Source organism: Tursiops truncatus, chromosome 1, assembly GCF_011762595.2.
Source record: "Tursiops truncatus isolate mTurTru1 chromosome 1, mTurTru1.mat.Y, whole genome shotgun sequence".
Taxonomy (NCBI): Eukaryota; Metazoa; Chordata; class Mammalia; order Artiodactyla; family Delphinidae; genus Tursiops; species Tursiops truncatus.
The window spans coordinates 161254490-161270616 of record NC_047034.1 but is presented as its reverse complement, the minus strand read 5'-3'; the positions used below and the strand labels follow the sequence as shown (position 1 = coordinate 161270616).

Sequence of the window (16127 nt, the reverse complement as noted above, 5' to 3'; positions counted from 1 at the left end):
ACGCAGGTTCGTGCCCCGGTCCGGGAGGAGCTCGCATGCCGCGGAGCGGCTGGGCCCGTGGGCCATGGCCACTGGGCCTGCGCGTCCGGAGCCTGTGCTCCGTGGCGGGAGAGGCCACAGCAGGGAGAGGTCTGCGTACCGCAAAAAAAAAAAAAAAAAAAAAAAAAAAATTGTAAATATGTAAAGCGGTGTCACTCCTTACCTACATTTGGGGAAAATACTGTTATTTTTCACACAAAAAATTTTTCATGTTAAAACATGAGTCATTTATTGTTATTCATTAAGTCCCCTACATACAAACGAGTTCCTTCCGGAGAGAGTATTCGTAAGTCCAATTTGTTGGTAAGTCCAACAAAGTTAGCCTAGGTACCCAACTAACACAATCGGCTATATACTGTTGCTTTTACGCTTGCTTCTGGACATCCTGGGCTTGAAATAAAGACACTACTGCTATACTCTACAGTCCTGTACAAAGTACACAAAAGCACAACCACTTGTAGAGAATGCAAGCACGTGACAATGTGTGCCAGACACGTGAACTAACTTACGTGATTGGACATGCAAACGCACATTCACATCTTTGAAAGTTTGCAACTTGAAGGTTCATAAGTAGGGGACTTACTGTTCTTTAAAGATTTAATCAATAGTTTTCAATTTTATTAGTTTTAATTTCTAATATAGTAAATATTGATAGAAATAACTCACATTAAAAAAAACTCTTTAAAAAAACTCAGTAATTATTGAGAGTGAAGGGATCCTGAGGTCAAAAAGTTTGAGAACCCCTGAGTTAGGCAGTAAGACTAAAACCTGGGCTGTGGAGTCCGCCTGTCTTGCTTTGAATTCAGGCTCCATTCCTTATTAGCTTTATGACTCAGTAAGTTATTTAAACTCTCTAAGTTTCAGTTTTTTCATCGGAAAAATAAGGCTGATGATGTGAATTTTGTGATTGTTAAATTAGAAATTCATGTAAAGTGCTTTGCACAATGGTTCTTATTCCATTTTACAAATAATGAATGTGAGTCTGGGTTTAGAGACTGAGTTTAAACCCAAATAGGTGAAACGATCTCAGAGGACAGGTGGATATGGTCTACTTGATGTTCTGTGAGGTATACAGATAGAAATTGAGCAATAATCGGTCTCCATGATTAGAAAATTTAGAGGTCTGTCGTCTTGGAATTTACTTGCTCCTTTTTGGAAAGATTGGCAATCCTCACAAACAGAAAGCAAAATGGAAATTTTAATTATGTCCAACAACGTGACATTTTAACCAGTCCAAAGAGACTTCTGCTTAGGCAGAAGCATTTACTGTGCATTGGAAAATACAAGTAAATACTACTCCGCTCCTCAGATAAATAGAAGATAGCCTACGTACGTGGAATTCTTAGTAGTGGCCCTTTGCCTAGACAGAGACCGTGAAGCTATAATTAACACTAAATTGACAATAGCAAATCAAACTTTAAAACGAATTGTCCTCCATTTATGGGGACTAAGATGGTATGTAAAGTTGTCAGTTGTCCCCCACTTAATTATTTGAAACCACAGTCCTTAATTAGAAGATGCAACAACATTATTAAAAGGCTGTCACAACCCCGCCAGATGAAAACTGCTGACCACAAGCATGCAGACCCCAAATTGGCTGAAACCAGAAGATGGGTGATGCTTGAAACTTCACCTTGTTGCCAACCAATCAGAGAATTGTCCATGAGCTGATCATGCACCCTGTAGCCCCCTCCCTCACACTGCCTTTAAAACCTTTGTCTCCTAACCAGCAACTTGGAGTTCGTTTTAGGACATTAATCCACCATCTTCCCAGGTTGCTGGCCTCATGAATAAAGCAACTTTTCCTATCAAAAAAAAGGCTGTCACATAACATTGGAACTCACTGAATGGCTCTATATCCTGACTCCACTTGCTCAAAATAAATACAGGGAAATTTTGTTATAACTTCTCTTTTTAATGAGCAAAAGTTAACCAGTGCCAAAGCTCCCTGGTTATGTACTTCTGTAAGTTGCAGTAATTTCAAGTAGTAAATTATTAGATGGTACTGAATAAATTCAGGACAGTACTCCTAATGGTTTAGAACTGTCTAATCTCTTCCCAGATAGTTTGTTACTACTTTCAAGAGTTTTCAAACATTTAGGAAAAACCATAGTCTTTAAAATGTTAAGCTGAAAATAATTTAAGTTTAATTTGTGATTTAAATTTGTAAAATATATGTTTGTATTTATGCACAGGTATCTGTGGTTGGTGGGATTATGGGAGATTTTCTTCTTTTTTTTTTCTATGCTCTTAAAGATATTTTCCAAATTTTATACAATGAATTAATGATTTTTATAATCAGAAAAAGCTTCCTGAAACAATTGTGTCCTAAAGCCGTTAGGTGGGATAGAGCAAGATAGTCATCCATGCTGAGAGGCAGTCTGGCTGGGGATATTGGGGCTTAAGCAGGGTGAGGAGAATGTTCATTGTGGGGGGCCATCCTGGCAGGAGAAGTCAGAGCTCAAATAGGATGAAAAGGGAGTCGTGAAGGCCTGCGGAGGGCATCCCTATGGGATGGTACCTGATACAGGTGTTGAAGCCCAAGCCGGGTCAGAAGATGTCTATGGAAGGGGTAGCCTAACACCAGGAGTCAGAACCTGAGTGAGGTAAGGAGGACATGTGCGGGGAGCAGCCTAGCATGGGGAATTCAGAGTCTAAGCCAGTGAAGAGGGCACCCACGTGGAGGAGGGGTCAGTGGCAGCAAAGAGAGATTGGTTATGTACAGGGGGTTGATCAAATGAGTCAATGTATTGTATTAAGGATAATGGGAGCCAGGTTTCTGACTGTCAGTAAAGGGAGATACAAATTAGAGTGAGAGAGAAATTAAAATGAACCCTGTGGTGTTGCATTAAAACTGGAGGTTTCAGTGTAAACTCATTGTTTCCGATAGATAGATGGATGGATAGATAGATGTTAGATAGATAGAGATGTAAATAGGTATACACACACACACACACACACACACACACACACACACACACACACGCATACTCACATACTCTGACTCTACGTTGTGCCAGAAGGAGGTGCTCAAAAAATGATGGGAAGGGCTTCCCTGGTGGCTCAATGGTTGAGAGTCCGCCTGCCTATGCAGGGGACACGGGTTCATGCCCCGGTCCGGGAAGATGCCACATGCCGCGGAGCGGCTGGGCCTGTGGGCCATGGCCGCTGAGCCTGCGCGTCCGGAGCCTGTGCTCCGCAACGGGAGAGGCCGCAACAGTGAGAGGCCCGCATACCGCAAAAAAAAAAAAAAAAGAAAAAAAAAATGATGGGAAATGGTCAGAGGGACACAGAATCCAGCTTAGAAAGGCTCCTGCTAACCAAATCTGGGACGATTTAAGCACTAAAATAAATAAGGAAGATAATTGATTATATTACATTGAATAAGCTGAGAATCCCTGAGTCCATACTGATATAAATGAGTGAATAGATTAAAAGTTTGACAAGGAATAGACTATTTCCAAATACATTCCCACAGAATATTTATTAATTACAAAGAGGTAAAGAGGAATTTCATGGAAGAGAAGCCCGGCAGACATCACTGATCAAAACGAACATCTGGAAGAGACAAATTGAAATCATGTTCCCCCTGATAGGATGCAGTGAGAACACAGGGTCACTTCTGTGATATTCCTGTGAAAGATGTATAACTTATGAGGTCAATTTGTGGAGAAACATCAGACAGGCCCAAATTGAGGGGCATTCTATAGAATAACTGGCCTATAATCTTTAGAAGTTCAAGATTAGGAAAGTCAAAGAAAGACTAAGAAACTTTTCCAGACTGAAGAGGACGCAAGAGAGATGAACTAAATGAAACTCCATGAGGCTAAACTGGATTCTTCTGCCATACAGAACATTTTGGAAATAACTGGGTAAACTTGAATGGGGTCTGAGGATTAGATGGCAGTAATGTATTACTGTTTATTTCCTTGTTTTCAGAGCCCTGTGGAGGTTATGTAGGAGAATATCCTTGTTTGTAGGAATTACACACCAGAGTACTTGGGAGTGATTGGTCATCAGGTTGACAATTTGCTCTCAAATGGTTCAGGAAAAATTGTTTGTATTGTAGGTAACTTTCAAGCGTGTTTCAAAATTTTTTTAGTTATATAAAAAAATGTTAAATGCAAAGCATCAGCCAAACCTCAAATATAAATATTATTTTCAACTAACAAGGAAAGTCATAGTTTTAAAGATCTCTTCTTACCACCTGCCCTTAATACAATTTTAAAGCATGCTTACTTATTAGAAAATCATTTACTACATAGTTTGAAATTTAAATCTGTATTAAAATTGATTGACCCCGTTAATGTCCCTTAGAGTTGGAGAAGTATGGGGAAGATTTCATCATGATTGCTTCATTTAATGTCTTAAAACTTGTCTTCAAATTAAAGTGATTAAAATTATTTCTCGGGCTTCCCTGGTGGCGCAGTGGTTGAGAGTCTGCCTGCCGATGCAGGGGACACGGGTTCGTGCCCCGGTCCGGGAAGATCCCACATGCCGTGGAGCGGCTAGGCCCGTGAGCCATGGCCGCTGAGCCTGCGTGTCCGGAGCCTGTGCTCCACAACGGGAGAGGCCATAACAGTGAGAGGCCCACGTACCGCAAAAAAAAAAAAAAAAATTATTTCTCTTTTATGAGTTGCTTATGATGTACCACTGTACTAGAAACTTAAGGGTGCAATAATAATAAACATTTATACTTTACAAAGCAGTTTCACAAGCATTATCTCATTTTATCCTACTAGTCACATTCATTCATTCATCAAAGATTAAAAAAATCATTGCCTATACTAGTCTCAAGAAGTAGGTATTATTATGCTTCTTACTTTCTGGTTAGGAGATTGAGGTCACCACTCTTAAGTGCAGGAGCTAGGATTCCAGCTGCAGTGATGTGACTTGGGTCCCGGCTAAAGCCTGCTACCTTAAACTGAGTCATAACTTGCCTATGACCATGTAATCCCTCCATGCTTGTTTCTTCGTCAGCAAAGTGAAAGTGTTGGACTCTATAATCTTCAAGATCCATTCCAGCTTCGAATCCTAAAATTCAAGCCATCAATAATACTAACACCAACAACAACAAAGACAAAAAAACCAAAAACCCATAAAATGGGAGTAACCTTAACTAGAAAAGTATATAATTTATATGAGGAAAAAAAAACTACAAAAATTTCCTGAGATGTTTTTAATGACTTGAATATACAGACTTGCGTATGTGTTTATTTTCCCATTCTCCTTTTTTGTGTTCAATTTCAGAGTCGTTAATAAAGAGCATTCAGGTATGATGGTTTAGCGCTTGTGGAAGGAAGTTTGTATTCTGAGATGCTGAGTCATTAACAAATCTGCAGTTTCTTTCCTGAGATTTTTTTTTTATGGGGGGGGTGTTATTCCAGGGAACCCTTTGTTCTTTTTGATGAGGATAAAGACAGATGGGTTTGGAAGAGACTTTCTCTTGTTAAATGAATAGGTCACTGCTGCTTTTTATAGCTGGAGGCTGGCAGTCTTATAGGAAATAGGCATTTACATGGTTTTTCTTTGGGGGTATGGCTGCTTTATTGTTACTATGAATTTCTGTTTGATTGGTTTGAATTGCACAGCACTAGGAGTAATATTTTTTTCTTCAAAGCTCAGCATAACAGCTCATGAGCACTTTTCAAAAGAGAAGAAAGTTATAAAGGAGAAGGAAAGACTGTCACAGTGAGTGTTTAGACAGTGAGGCTGATTGTTTTCAAACAAATTTAATTCATTATATGCCTAGTAATGAAGACATCTTAATAACAGAGAAAACAGCCCCATTATCTACATGCCTCTATTAACCAATTTATTTTGTTTAGGTCAGTGGGCAGGACACCATCTGTTACCAGAAATTTTCTTTTCATCAAGCCTGCCCCCATTAAGAATCCCCAGTTAAGCAACTTCAGCTGCCCTCCTGTTTAATTTCCATAGTAACTCAATTCAGGGATAGGGAGAGAAAAAGGCAGCTAAGAGGATATTGTAAGTTGTACCATGCCCTCAGAGGATTTAATTTGGTCACCTCCTTGGCAAGATAAATTAGTGGGAGGAGTTTACATGTGTTGGAGAAAAGGCCTAAGGAGAGGGAGGGGCAGAACTGATGGTGGATGAGGTAGCTTTAAAGAAATTTAGAAGGTTTTATTTTTTAACTTTTTTTTTCTGATAGCTTTTGGTGACTTTTGGTTTCTCCAAGGTCTCTTTTTCCAAGGCATATTTCAATTATTTAGACACAGGGAGTGATAAGAGTCCTTTTCCATACACAATAGTCTACTTTTAGGACTATGAAATATATCTACATACATATTGGTATGTATATGTTTATATAAAGTACAAGTAATATACAAATGTTATTATTGTAAATGTTGACACTGTGACACTGAACGTCTTTTTGTTTTTCTTCTATCAAAGGTCCATGACTCCAGCTCAGGCTGACCTGGAATTTCTTGAGAATGCCAAAAAGTTGTCTATGTATGGTGTTGACCTTCATAAAGCAAAGGTAATGGTAACTTTGGCCTTTATTAATATGCATGTATCAGACCTGTGTCATATACTATTTCTTACCAACCTTTATCTGGGGCATTACAAAACGTTCAGAGGGGATAGTAATTCTTGTTGGACTTTTAAGTCTATCAGTTGAACCAGTCAAGTGTATTAAGTGTATCAGTTGAATTGCCCTTTTACGATTCCACCATCAGAGCGAAGTTTCACACCTAAGCAACCATAAGGATCAAAAGATATAGCACCGAGAGCAAAAGAAATGATAATTTCCTAAAATGCAGATACACTTGAAAATATAGAGTGACAGTGAGGCATGTTTCACAGACAACATCACCTACATCAGAATCACCCGGGGTGTTTATTAAATATGCAGATTCCTGAGCTTCTCCCAGATTTACTGAATTACTTTGGAGGAGAGGCTAAGTCTCCAAATTTAATGAATATCCCAAATGATCCTCCTTCATGTTTGAATCTGAGAATCATTGGCGTAAGGTAGTGGTTCTCAAAGTGTGGTCTCTGAACCAGCGTTTAGCATCGTCTAGGAACTTGTTAGAAATGCTCATGTCAGGTCCCATCCCAGTCTCACTGAATCAGAAACTATGTGGGTGGAGCCCAGCAGTCCGTTTTAACAAGCTCTCCAGTTGATTCTAATGCACAGGGGAGGAACCACAGTGGCTCATTTGAGAACCACTGGGTTAGGGATTTGGAAACTTGAGCTTTCATCCTAGTTCTACCTAATACAGCCTAACACAATGAATACTTAAGGGATGTCGCTTGACTTCTCTCATCTTCAGCTACTGAAATGTCTGGGGAGGTTGAGGAGTTTGTGAGAGAAAGAAAGGGCTCAAGGGATGACCTGAGGTTCATTTAGAGAAATTTAACTAGGATGCGTGATGGGGAATCAAAACCATGTCCAGTGAGAAACAGGCAAAGGAATAGGGATACTTAACCCACAGAAGGGAAAGTTTAGGAAAGATATAATGTCAGTCTTCATGGATTTCAAGGATTTACTTGTGACGTAAAGATTTTACTATGGCTCCAAGATATAACACTAGAACCGGTAAAATGAAAACTGCAGGGAAATACTTTTCAGTCCAGTTGGACAAATTGTCTCACAGAGCTATTTCAAAGATGGGATGGGCTGCCTCAGTAGGGACTGAGTCGTCTATCACTAGAGATATTCCAGGTTAGGCAGAATAATCACTTGGTAGGAATTTAGAAAAGGACATTCAAACATTTGGTGGGTGATTGGACTAAAATGACCTTTCAGGTTTCTCCCAACCTGAATATCTGTATCTGAGGTTTCTTCCTTATTTACATTCTAGTAACTAATAAAATTTCATTGCATGTTAGTGAGTTTTCTTAGGATGTTGCTCTGGATTGTTTGGGGCTGGGTACTGTAACTTCTGTGAATCTCAAAAGTAGCTGGTAGGAAGATCAGATCAGGTCCAGAACTGAAATTGTTAGGTTTTGCTTCTCAATTTCTGCTGGAGGCTGGTGTCAATTCAGTAATTATCAGGATTACATGAGGAGTCAGGCAGCATATTTCTACAGCAAATGTTGTAAAGCAAATTGTTTCTCCAAAACATATAGTTAAAAGAGAGATGTAGTGGTATCCACAGCCTTTAAAAACTTAGGGGGACATCTTCTGGGAAATTTTGTTATGTAGTCATCGAATTGAAGCTGAATATAATTTCTTCTCTCTATTGTGCTTGTACACACGTAGGCACTGATATGTTTCTTTATACTCATTTTGGGAAAAGGAGCAGTCTAGAAGCATATAACTCAGGTCTTTTATTACTTATCTAAATAAATGGTTATCTGTAGAGATTAACTCAGGTGAAATTTATTTTCCTTGAATTACAGACATAGATGATTAATATTATATATTTAATTAAAATTTTTTCTTTAATAAAGAGGCATGCAAATATGGCTTTATTGGTAACTTACTGTTCCTTTTTGACCTGAGGATAATAGTTATAACTTACTATACTTAAAAAAAAACTTACTATACTTAACATCAGTAATTATAAAAATCTGAGTTCTCTCATACTGAGTTTATAAGGAATAGAGTCAACTCCTATACTTATCATGGTTTTTGGAGGGATGACCACTTTATCATAGAAAAACAAGAATTATAGTTGTGCATGTATATTTGGTAGTATACATAGCCCTATGCCCTGGCCTCCAGGAAGTCCTGGTGGTCTGCTGACTTAAACATACATGTATACGACATGCAGCTACCATAGCTACCGTAGTAATTATTTGCTGACTATGATAATGATGGGTTTGAGTACTTCAGAACTGGGAGACCAAAATGCCTGCCCTAGGATTTTCATATACAGACAGGCATGGTGAAAATAAATTAGTGTCTCTTTTTGAATTATTAAGGGAAGCCTTTTTAAAAATTTTTTTTATTCATTTACTTATTTATTGCCTGTGTTGGGTCTTCGTTGCTGCACGTAGGCTTTCTCTAGTTGCGGCGAGCAGGGGCTATTCTTCGTTGTGGTGCGTGGGCTTCTCATTGCAGTGGCTTCTCTTGCTGTGGAGCACGGGCTCTAGGCATGCGGGCTTCAGTAGTTGTGGCACCCAGGCTCAGTAGTTGTGGCTCGCGGGCTCTAGAGCGCAGGCTCAGTAGTTGTGGCGCACGGGCTTAGCTGCTCCGCGGCATGTGGGATCTTCCCTGACCAGGGCTCGAACCCGTGTCCCCTGCATTGGCAGGCAGATTCTTAACCACTGCGCCACCAGGGAAGTCGAGGGAAGCCTTTCTGGAGGCTGCAGAGGCTCAGTTTTATGAGAGGAGTGTTGTGAAGGTAGATGAGGTGCAAGCCGAGTGACATTTCACAGTGGCTTTGAGGGGTGGTGATGGTGGCTGTATTACTCCTCATAGCAGTCTATTCCTTCAGTGGGTAAGATGTGTGTATGTCCATGTTTCTTGGAAAAAAGAAAAGCAGATGTTCCCTCAGTCACTAATAATGAACGAAATAATTGATAGTAATGGTTGAAGGTTTAAGCTTAGTGTATGTTGTTACTAAAATACCCTGAAATTTCCTAATTTATCAACCTACATGAATCAAGATTTTTATAAATCTGAAGCAAAGAATTTACTAATATTTGCCGTAATAAGTTATGATTAATAATGTGGGCAGGTAACAAACTCAGTGTAAACACTTACTGAGCATGTTGTCAATAACAGAATTTGGAGTGATAATAGCAATGATTTAGATACTGTTTCCACCCTCAAGCACTGAATTTTAATTTTTTCTAGTTGTTTTCCTCATTATAAAGGTGATATATTAATAATATATGTGTATATATATATATATATAATCCATACATAATTGTATGTGCCTAGAAAATAGGATAATCCTGGAAATTATCAAATCAGTACTGGTTACTGTTAAAGAGTGTGGGAGGAGGAGGGTAGATTTTTTTTAAATTTTACACATTTCTGTATTGTTTGAATTTCTTACATACATGTGTTAGTTTTTTCATATTTGAATACTTTTTAAAAGATAATACATGTTTATTGTAATTGGAAAGTATAGAAAACTGAAATGAAAAATTGTTCATAATTGTACCACCTAAAGAATGCCATTATTAACATTTTGGTGTATTCATCTTTCTTCTATGTATATTTTTTATATTGTTGGAATCAAATTATGTATGTAATTTTATCCTGCTTTATTTTGCTTAATGTTACAACATAATTATTTTCCCATTTATCTCCCAAATTCTATTTAACTGTTTTAATGGCCACATTGTACTTCACTGTATGAATGAACAATAATTTAACCCTAATGCTTGGATACTCAGGTTATATCCAGTTTTTCACTCTTACAACATTCTGAACATTATCATGTGTAAAGCTTTTTCTGTGATTTGAATTATTTCCTTAGAACAGATTATAGAAATAGAATTACTGAGTCTGATTTGGACATTTTAAAGATATTTGTGGTAGGTAATAACACTGATTTTTAAATGTAGTATAGTAACAACATTTTTACATAGACCAAATAGTCCCATGGGTTATGGTTGTTAGGTTAAACTTTATTTTTCATTGTATTCTTTGTAACTGTATTTGGTTGTTAATATCTTCAGATTGTCTAATAATAGTCGACTATGTTGAGCACTTTGCTCAAGACTGAAACGCTAACGCTTTTTTTCCTCAGGACTTGGAGGGAGTGGATATCATCCTAGGTGTCTGCTCTAGTGGCCTTCTGGTTTACAAAGATAAGCTGAGAATTAACCGCTTTCCTTGGCCCAAAGTGCTGAAGATTTCTTACAAACGTAGCAGCTTTTTCATTAAGATTCGCCCTGGAGAGGTACAGAATTCATGTTTCCCTTTCCTCCTGAATCAAACACAGACCATATCTAAAACATCTCTTCATTCCTATTTTCCTTGTTATGTCATCTATGAGGTCTCTCTCTAGCTAACTATTTAGGTGTTGATATTTTGTTTCCTAATCAGTCCCGTGATGCTTCTTCTCTTCCTTCCTATTTGTTTTCTGGACAGTTCTCTTCATGTAGGTAAATGTACCATGGCCAAAAGTGAAATTTGGATAATAAACTTGTTCCTTGTTTACTCCAGGTAAAAGCTTGATGGAAAATATTTTTAAATTAAGTAGCATGAGACTTTTAAACTGTGGGGTTAAATTACTTATGTTTTATACCACCAGTCCCTTACCTTATATAATTATTTGTATATGTAGGTTCTAGTAGTTACTGGGAATGTGTCCTAGGGTCAAGTTCTAGATTTTTAGTAGAGTTGGATGTTCAACTTTGTACCAGATAACTCAGTTACTAGTTGGTGATCAATTTTCAGAATATACTAATGCTGGCCAAATTTAACTTTTATATTAAAGAGCCATCATGGTATAGCAGAAAATTGTTCAAGTAGGAACTGAATTTAAAAAAAAAGTTCTAGTGCCTACTCTGCCACCTACTAAGTAAAAGACCCTGGATAAATCTAAAGTGTTCCTTACCATTCAAGGGGGATAATACCTGCTCTGTCAAGGTTGATTTGAAGATCAAATGAGATGACAGAGGTAAAAGCTCTGAACAGGAAAGCATCGCACTAATGTAAAGAGGCTTTTTTGTGTATATATCACCATCTGCTGGTGAAAAATGGCTCATTATTTGAACATGGAAATACTGAATGTGCAGCCTTAAAATTTAGGATAAGGATTATCATTGAAGCATTTATTTATACCATAGTTATTTACCTGTGCCTAGCAAAAGTCAAAGAATTTCAAATCCAAGAGTCATTCAGTCAATAAATATTTATTGATGGCTTTCTTTGTGTGAGACAGTATTCTAGGGGCTAGGAACAGTAAATATCAATAGAAGAGTCCATCCCTCAACAATCTTTTTTTTTTTAACATCTTTATTGGAGTATAATTGCTTTACAATGGTGTGTTAGTTTCTGCTTTATAACAAAGTGAATCAGCTATACACATATACATATATCCCCATATCTCCTCCCTCTTGTGTCTCCCTCCCTCCCTCCCACCCTCCCTATCCCACCCCTCTACATGGTCACAAAGCACCGAGCCTATCTCCCTGTGCTATGCAGCTGCTTCTCACTAGCTATTTTACATTTGGTAGTATATATAAGTCCATGCCATTCTCTCACCTCGTCCCAGCTTCCCCTTCCCCTTCCCTGTGTCCTCAAGTCCATTCCTCAACAGTCTTACAATTTAATGTGGGAAGGCAGAAAAGAAGAAAAAATATATATATATGTATGATAATGGGAAGTCTTTGGTTTCTTTAAATGTTAACTATATAATATATATAGTTATATATATTATATATAATATATACTAAAAATGCAAAATTCTTACTTAAGAAAGCAATAAAGTACAACAGTAGGATTTTGAGAAGTGTATATAGTATAGAAGTGTATATAGGATTTTGAGAAGTGAGTATAGTATTGTGACTACAACAGATGATTCAGAAGTAGCGTGGTGTAGTGGCAACCATGAAATTCTGGTTCTGCCACTTAATAGCTGTGAGACTAAGCAGGTGACTTCTCTGACCTCAGTTTCTTCATGTATAAAAATACAGATGATACTGTCTGATCATAGTGTTATTGGCAATAATAGGCACTAGAAGTAAATGTCAGTGTCCTTTCCATCTTATAAAGTATGCTTAAGGCAGAAAAAAAGAGGCAAGAGACTAGCAGGACAGTGTTTCCAGTAGCCCTGGCAGGATGTGGTTTACTTCAGTCAAAGAAGTATCTAGATAAACTAATGATCAATCAAAGAAAAAAAAAGGCATTTAATAATTCAATAATCTGGTTTGAGCCACAATCTTTAGTTCCTATTACTAAAAACGATTGCATAATAATGTTAGTTGATTGGAGGACTCATCTGCTATCCTATTCCCTGATTATTGAGTAGTCTAGTATCCTAAATGCAGACAGTAACTAAGGAAGAGCAGTGTCTGGACAATCAAAATGTGACTTAATTGTGTCTCAGAATAATATACAGTGTATATGTGTGTGTGTGTGTGTGTGTGTGTTTCTGAACAAAATAACATGTGTAAATGATATAAGATGCATCCCTGGCTTCCTTGCTGTGGAAAAAACCACTCTCAGTGAGTAAATTTCTTTTGGTAAGTAGGAAAAAATTTCAAATGATATTTTATGTCCTTAGACTAGTAACTTTCTTTTTATTCACAATGATCTCTTCTGCAGCACCATATTTCTCTGGTCCTGTATCACTGTAGTTGAATAATACTTTATGTTCCGTGTTTGCTTGTGTATTTATAGCAAGAACAGTATGAAAGTACCATCGGATTCAAACTTCCCAGTTACCGAGCAGCTAAGAAATTATGGAAAGTCTGTGTAGAGCATCACACGTTTTTCAGGTATTGTCCTCACTTAAGTATTTTTCAAGGATAAATTATTTATGCATGCTTCTATTTTAAACCTGCTATTGAAATTTCCTTCTTTGCATGGCTGGCCGTCTTTTATTTAGCTCAGGTGAGATCATCTTAAGCAAGATAAAATGAGTCTAGTTCTCCTTCTTTGGGTTGAAAAACACTGTCTTAACATTCCCAGAGCACCTTTCTGTGTATGGTAGAAGGATGAGGGAAATGAGAAATAGGAACCTGTGTTTACTAGAGGCTCTGTGATTGCCCTAACTAAAACCAGTCCTGTCAGGAAGAGGTACCCTGACTTAGCTCCACATGGAATTTCTCTAAGGAGTGCTTAACTACCTTCTGTGGGGCTCTTATACTAGAAGGTTAAAGACGTGAAGCTGATGGTTATTTTGGTTCTAATCAACCCCAGAAAGGGAGCACAGAGAACTATCTTTGCAGCACAGTTGTATCAGATAGAAGACAGAAGAAAGTTTCATCTCCTTTGCTTTTCAAGAGGACATATAATTAACCCCTTGTGTTCATTTACCAAGCATTTTCTGTGTGCTTACCCTTTGTATAGGCACTGTACTAGGCATTGGGAATATATCACTAGATAGTTCTAGCCCCTGTCCTGATGGAACATAAAATCTAGCAGACAAATAATTACTTCTGTTGAAAGGAGAGCCAGCTAGTTGTCAGTTTGCCTTTTTAAGAAAATATCTTTATTATAGAAAATTGCATGTATAGCACAATGAAGAGAATAGTATAATGAACTCCTCTGGTCCCAAACTCCACCTTCAACAATTATCACCCCAAGGTCAATCTTGCTTTATCTATATCCCCACTCACTCCTTCCTACTACTTCTCAGATTATTTTGAAGCAAATCCTAGACTTCATGCCATGTTGTTCATAAATAAACTTGACTCTTTATGAATGGCTCTCAAGAGAGAGAACCACGATAACTTTTTCTTCTATTTGTAATTTCATATCATACTTAGCACTAAAGAACACTGGACAGAAAGACAAGTCAGGGAAAATAACATTTCAGTTCTCATTTCAAATAAAACATGAGGCTACACCTTATATTTGATTAAAGAATCTTAATTATTGGCATTAAGATATTTCTTTATGTTTTCATCATCTTCTTTAAAACCAAGAAAATAGAGTTTTAAAAGAGGGTGAGGAAGAGTAAAAAGAGGGTTTTTTCCCTTTTCTTTTAATTGAAGTATAGTTGATTTACAATGTTGTGTTTGTTTCAGGTGTACACCAAAGTGATTCAGTTATACATATATATATTTTCAGATTCTTTTCCCTTATAAGTGATTACAAAATATTGAGTATAGTTCCCTGTACTATATAATAGGTCTTTGTTGTTATCTGTTTTATATACAGCAGTATGTATATGTTAATCTCAAACTCCTAATTTTTCCCTCCCCCCAAAAAAAGAGTTATTTTGAATGTTTAATATCTATGTATAGGTTTCAGCTGCAGCCAATGCATTTACTTGTAGGATAGCATATTTAAATCCATTGCATCAAAATAAGAGGATATATTAACATGTAATTCTTCATTACATAAAAGAAAGCATTTGCTGAATTAAACTACCCCAAAGAGAAAAAAATACTCTCTTTTTGGTAGTATTTGATGTAGCAATTTATGCATTTATTCAGCAAATATTTATTGAATGCCAGATTCATGCCAGGCACTATGCCCGAAGTGAAAACACAAAATGAATAAGTCATAGTCTTTATTCTTTACCCAAAGAGAGCTCACAGTCTCATAGTGGAGACCAGCACATAAACAGATTGTTTCAATTCAGTGTAGTAAATGCCATGACAAAAGAGAGCACAGGGTACTGCTTAGAAAGGATGGGGTTCCTAACTGAGTTGAAAATACACCAAATATCCTATTAAATAGGATTTAATAGGCATTGAATACCAGGCATTGAGTTTGGAGTGCATTTGACAAAATTATTATTCTAGGAGAGGGGAAAAGAGCTCTGGGCTTGAATTCTATGACTGCCCAACTTCTTAACAGCTATGACCTTAAGCAAGTAACCTTCTTTGAGGTTCAGTTTCTTTTATCTATAAAATGATGACAATATTACAGGGGTATAGTGAAAATAGTACAGTGCTATAAAAGCATTTTGAAAACCATAAGACCCTACCTATAGAGATATAAGATTATATCATTAATATAAGCCACAAATAAATTATACATATTGTTTTGAGAAATGACAGAATTAAAATAATGATTGCTTGATTGGAACTTTGTCTTAGTAACTATAAGGAAGCTGTGAGAATTGTGAAACTTTTTAATACTTGATTTTGTCTTTAATCTCACAACCTCATTAGAGTGAGATGATGTATATAATATATGATTATCATGTTTCTCCCCCCAGACTGACATCTACAGACACCATTCCTAAAAGCAAATTTCTTGCCCTGGGATCCAAATTTCGATACAGTGGCCGAACTCAGGCTCAGACCAGGCAAGCTAGTGCTCTGATTGACAGGCCTGCCCCACACTTTGAGCGTACAGCAAGCAAACGGGCATCCCGAAGCCTTGATGGAGGTTTGTATTGAATATTAATGATTTCTTGTTATCCTAACTCTTTAGAGAGAGATAAAGGAAGAATGGTTATCAGATGTGGTCGTGTACATTCAAACTAAGTGCAGTTATCTATAAGAGAATCAAATTAAAGAGTCTCAGTGATAAA

At 37.3% G+C, this 16127-nt stretch overlaps 1 protein-coding gene across 34 annotated transcripts in view; it reads left to right on the top strand.

Annotated features, from left to right (window-relative positions):
* Positions 1-16127, top strand: part of EPB41 (erythrocyte membrane protein band 4.1) — a 204173-nt gene that overhangs the window by 108369 nt on the left and 79677 nt on the right. For all 34 annotated transcript variants that reach the window (XR_012326438.1, XM_073793231.1, XM_073793222.1 and 31 more), the window contains 4 exons: positions 6454-6541; positions 10716-10868; positions 13316-13413; positions 15810-15982. Coding sequence is in view for 33 of the 34 variants with exons in the window: in XM_073793231.1 (XP_073649332.1) it covers positions 6454-6541; positions 10716-10868; positions 13316-13413; positions 15810-15982 (512 nt within the window). In the remaining variant the exon portion in view is untranslated. The remainder of the gene's footprint in view (positions 1-6453; positions 6542-10715; positions 10869-13315; positions 13414-15809; positions 15983-16127) is intronic.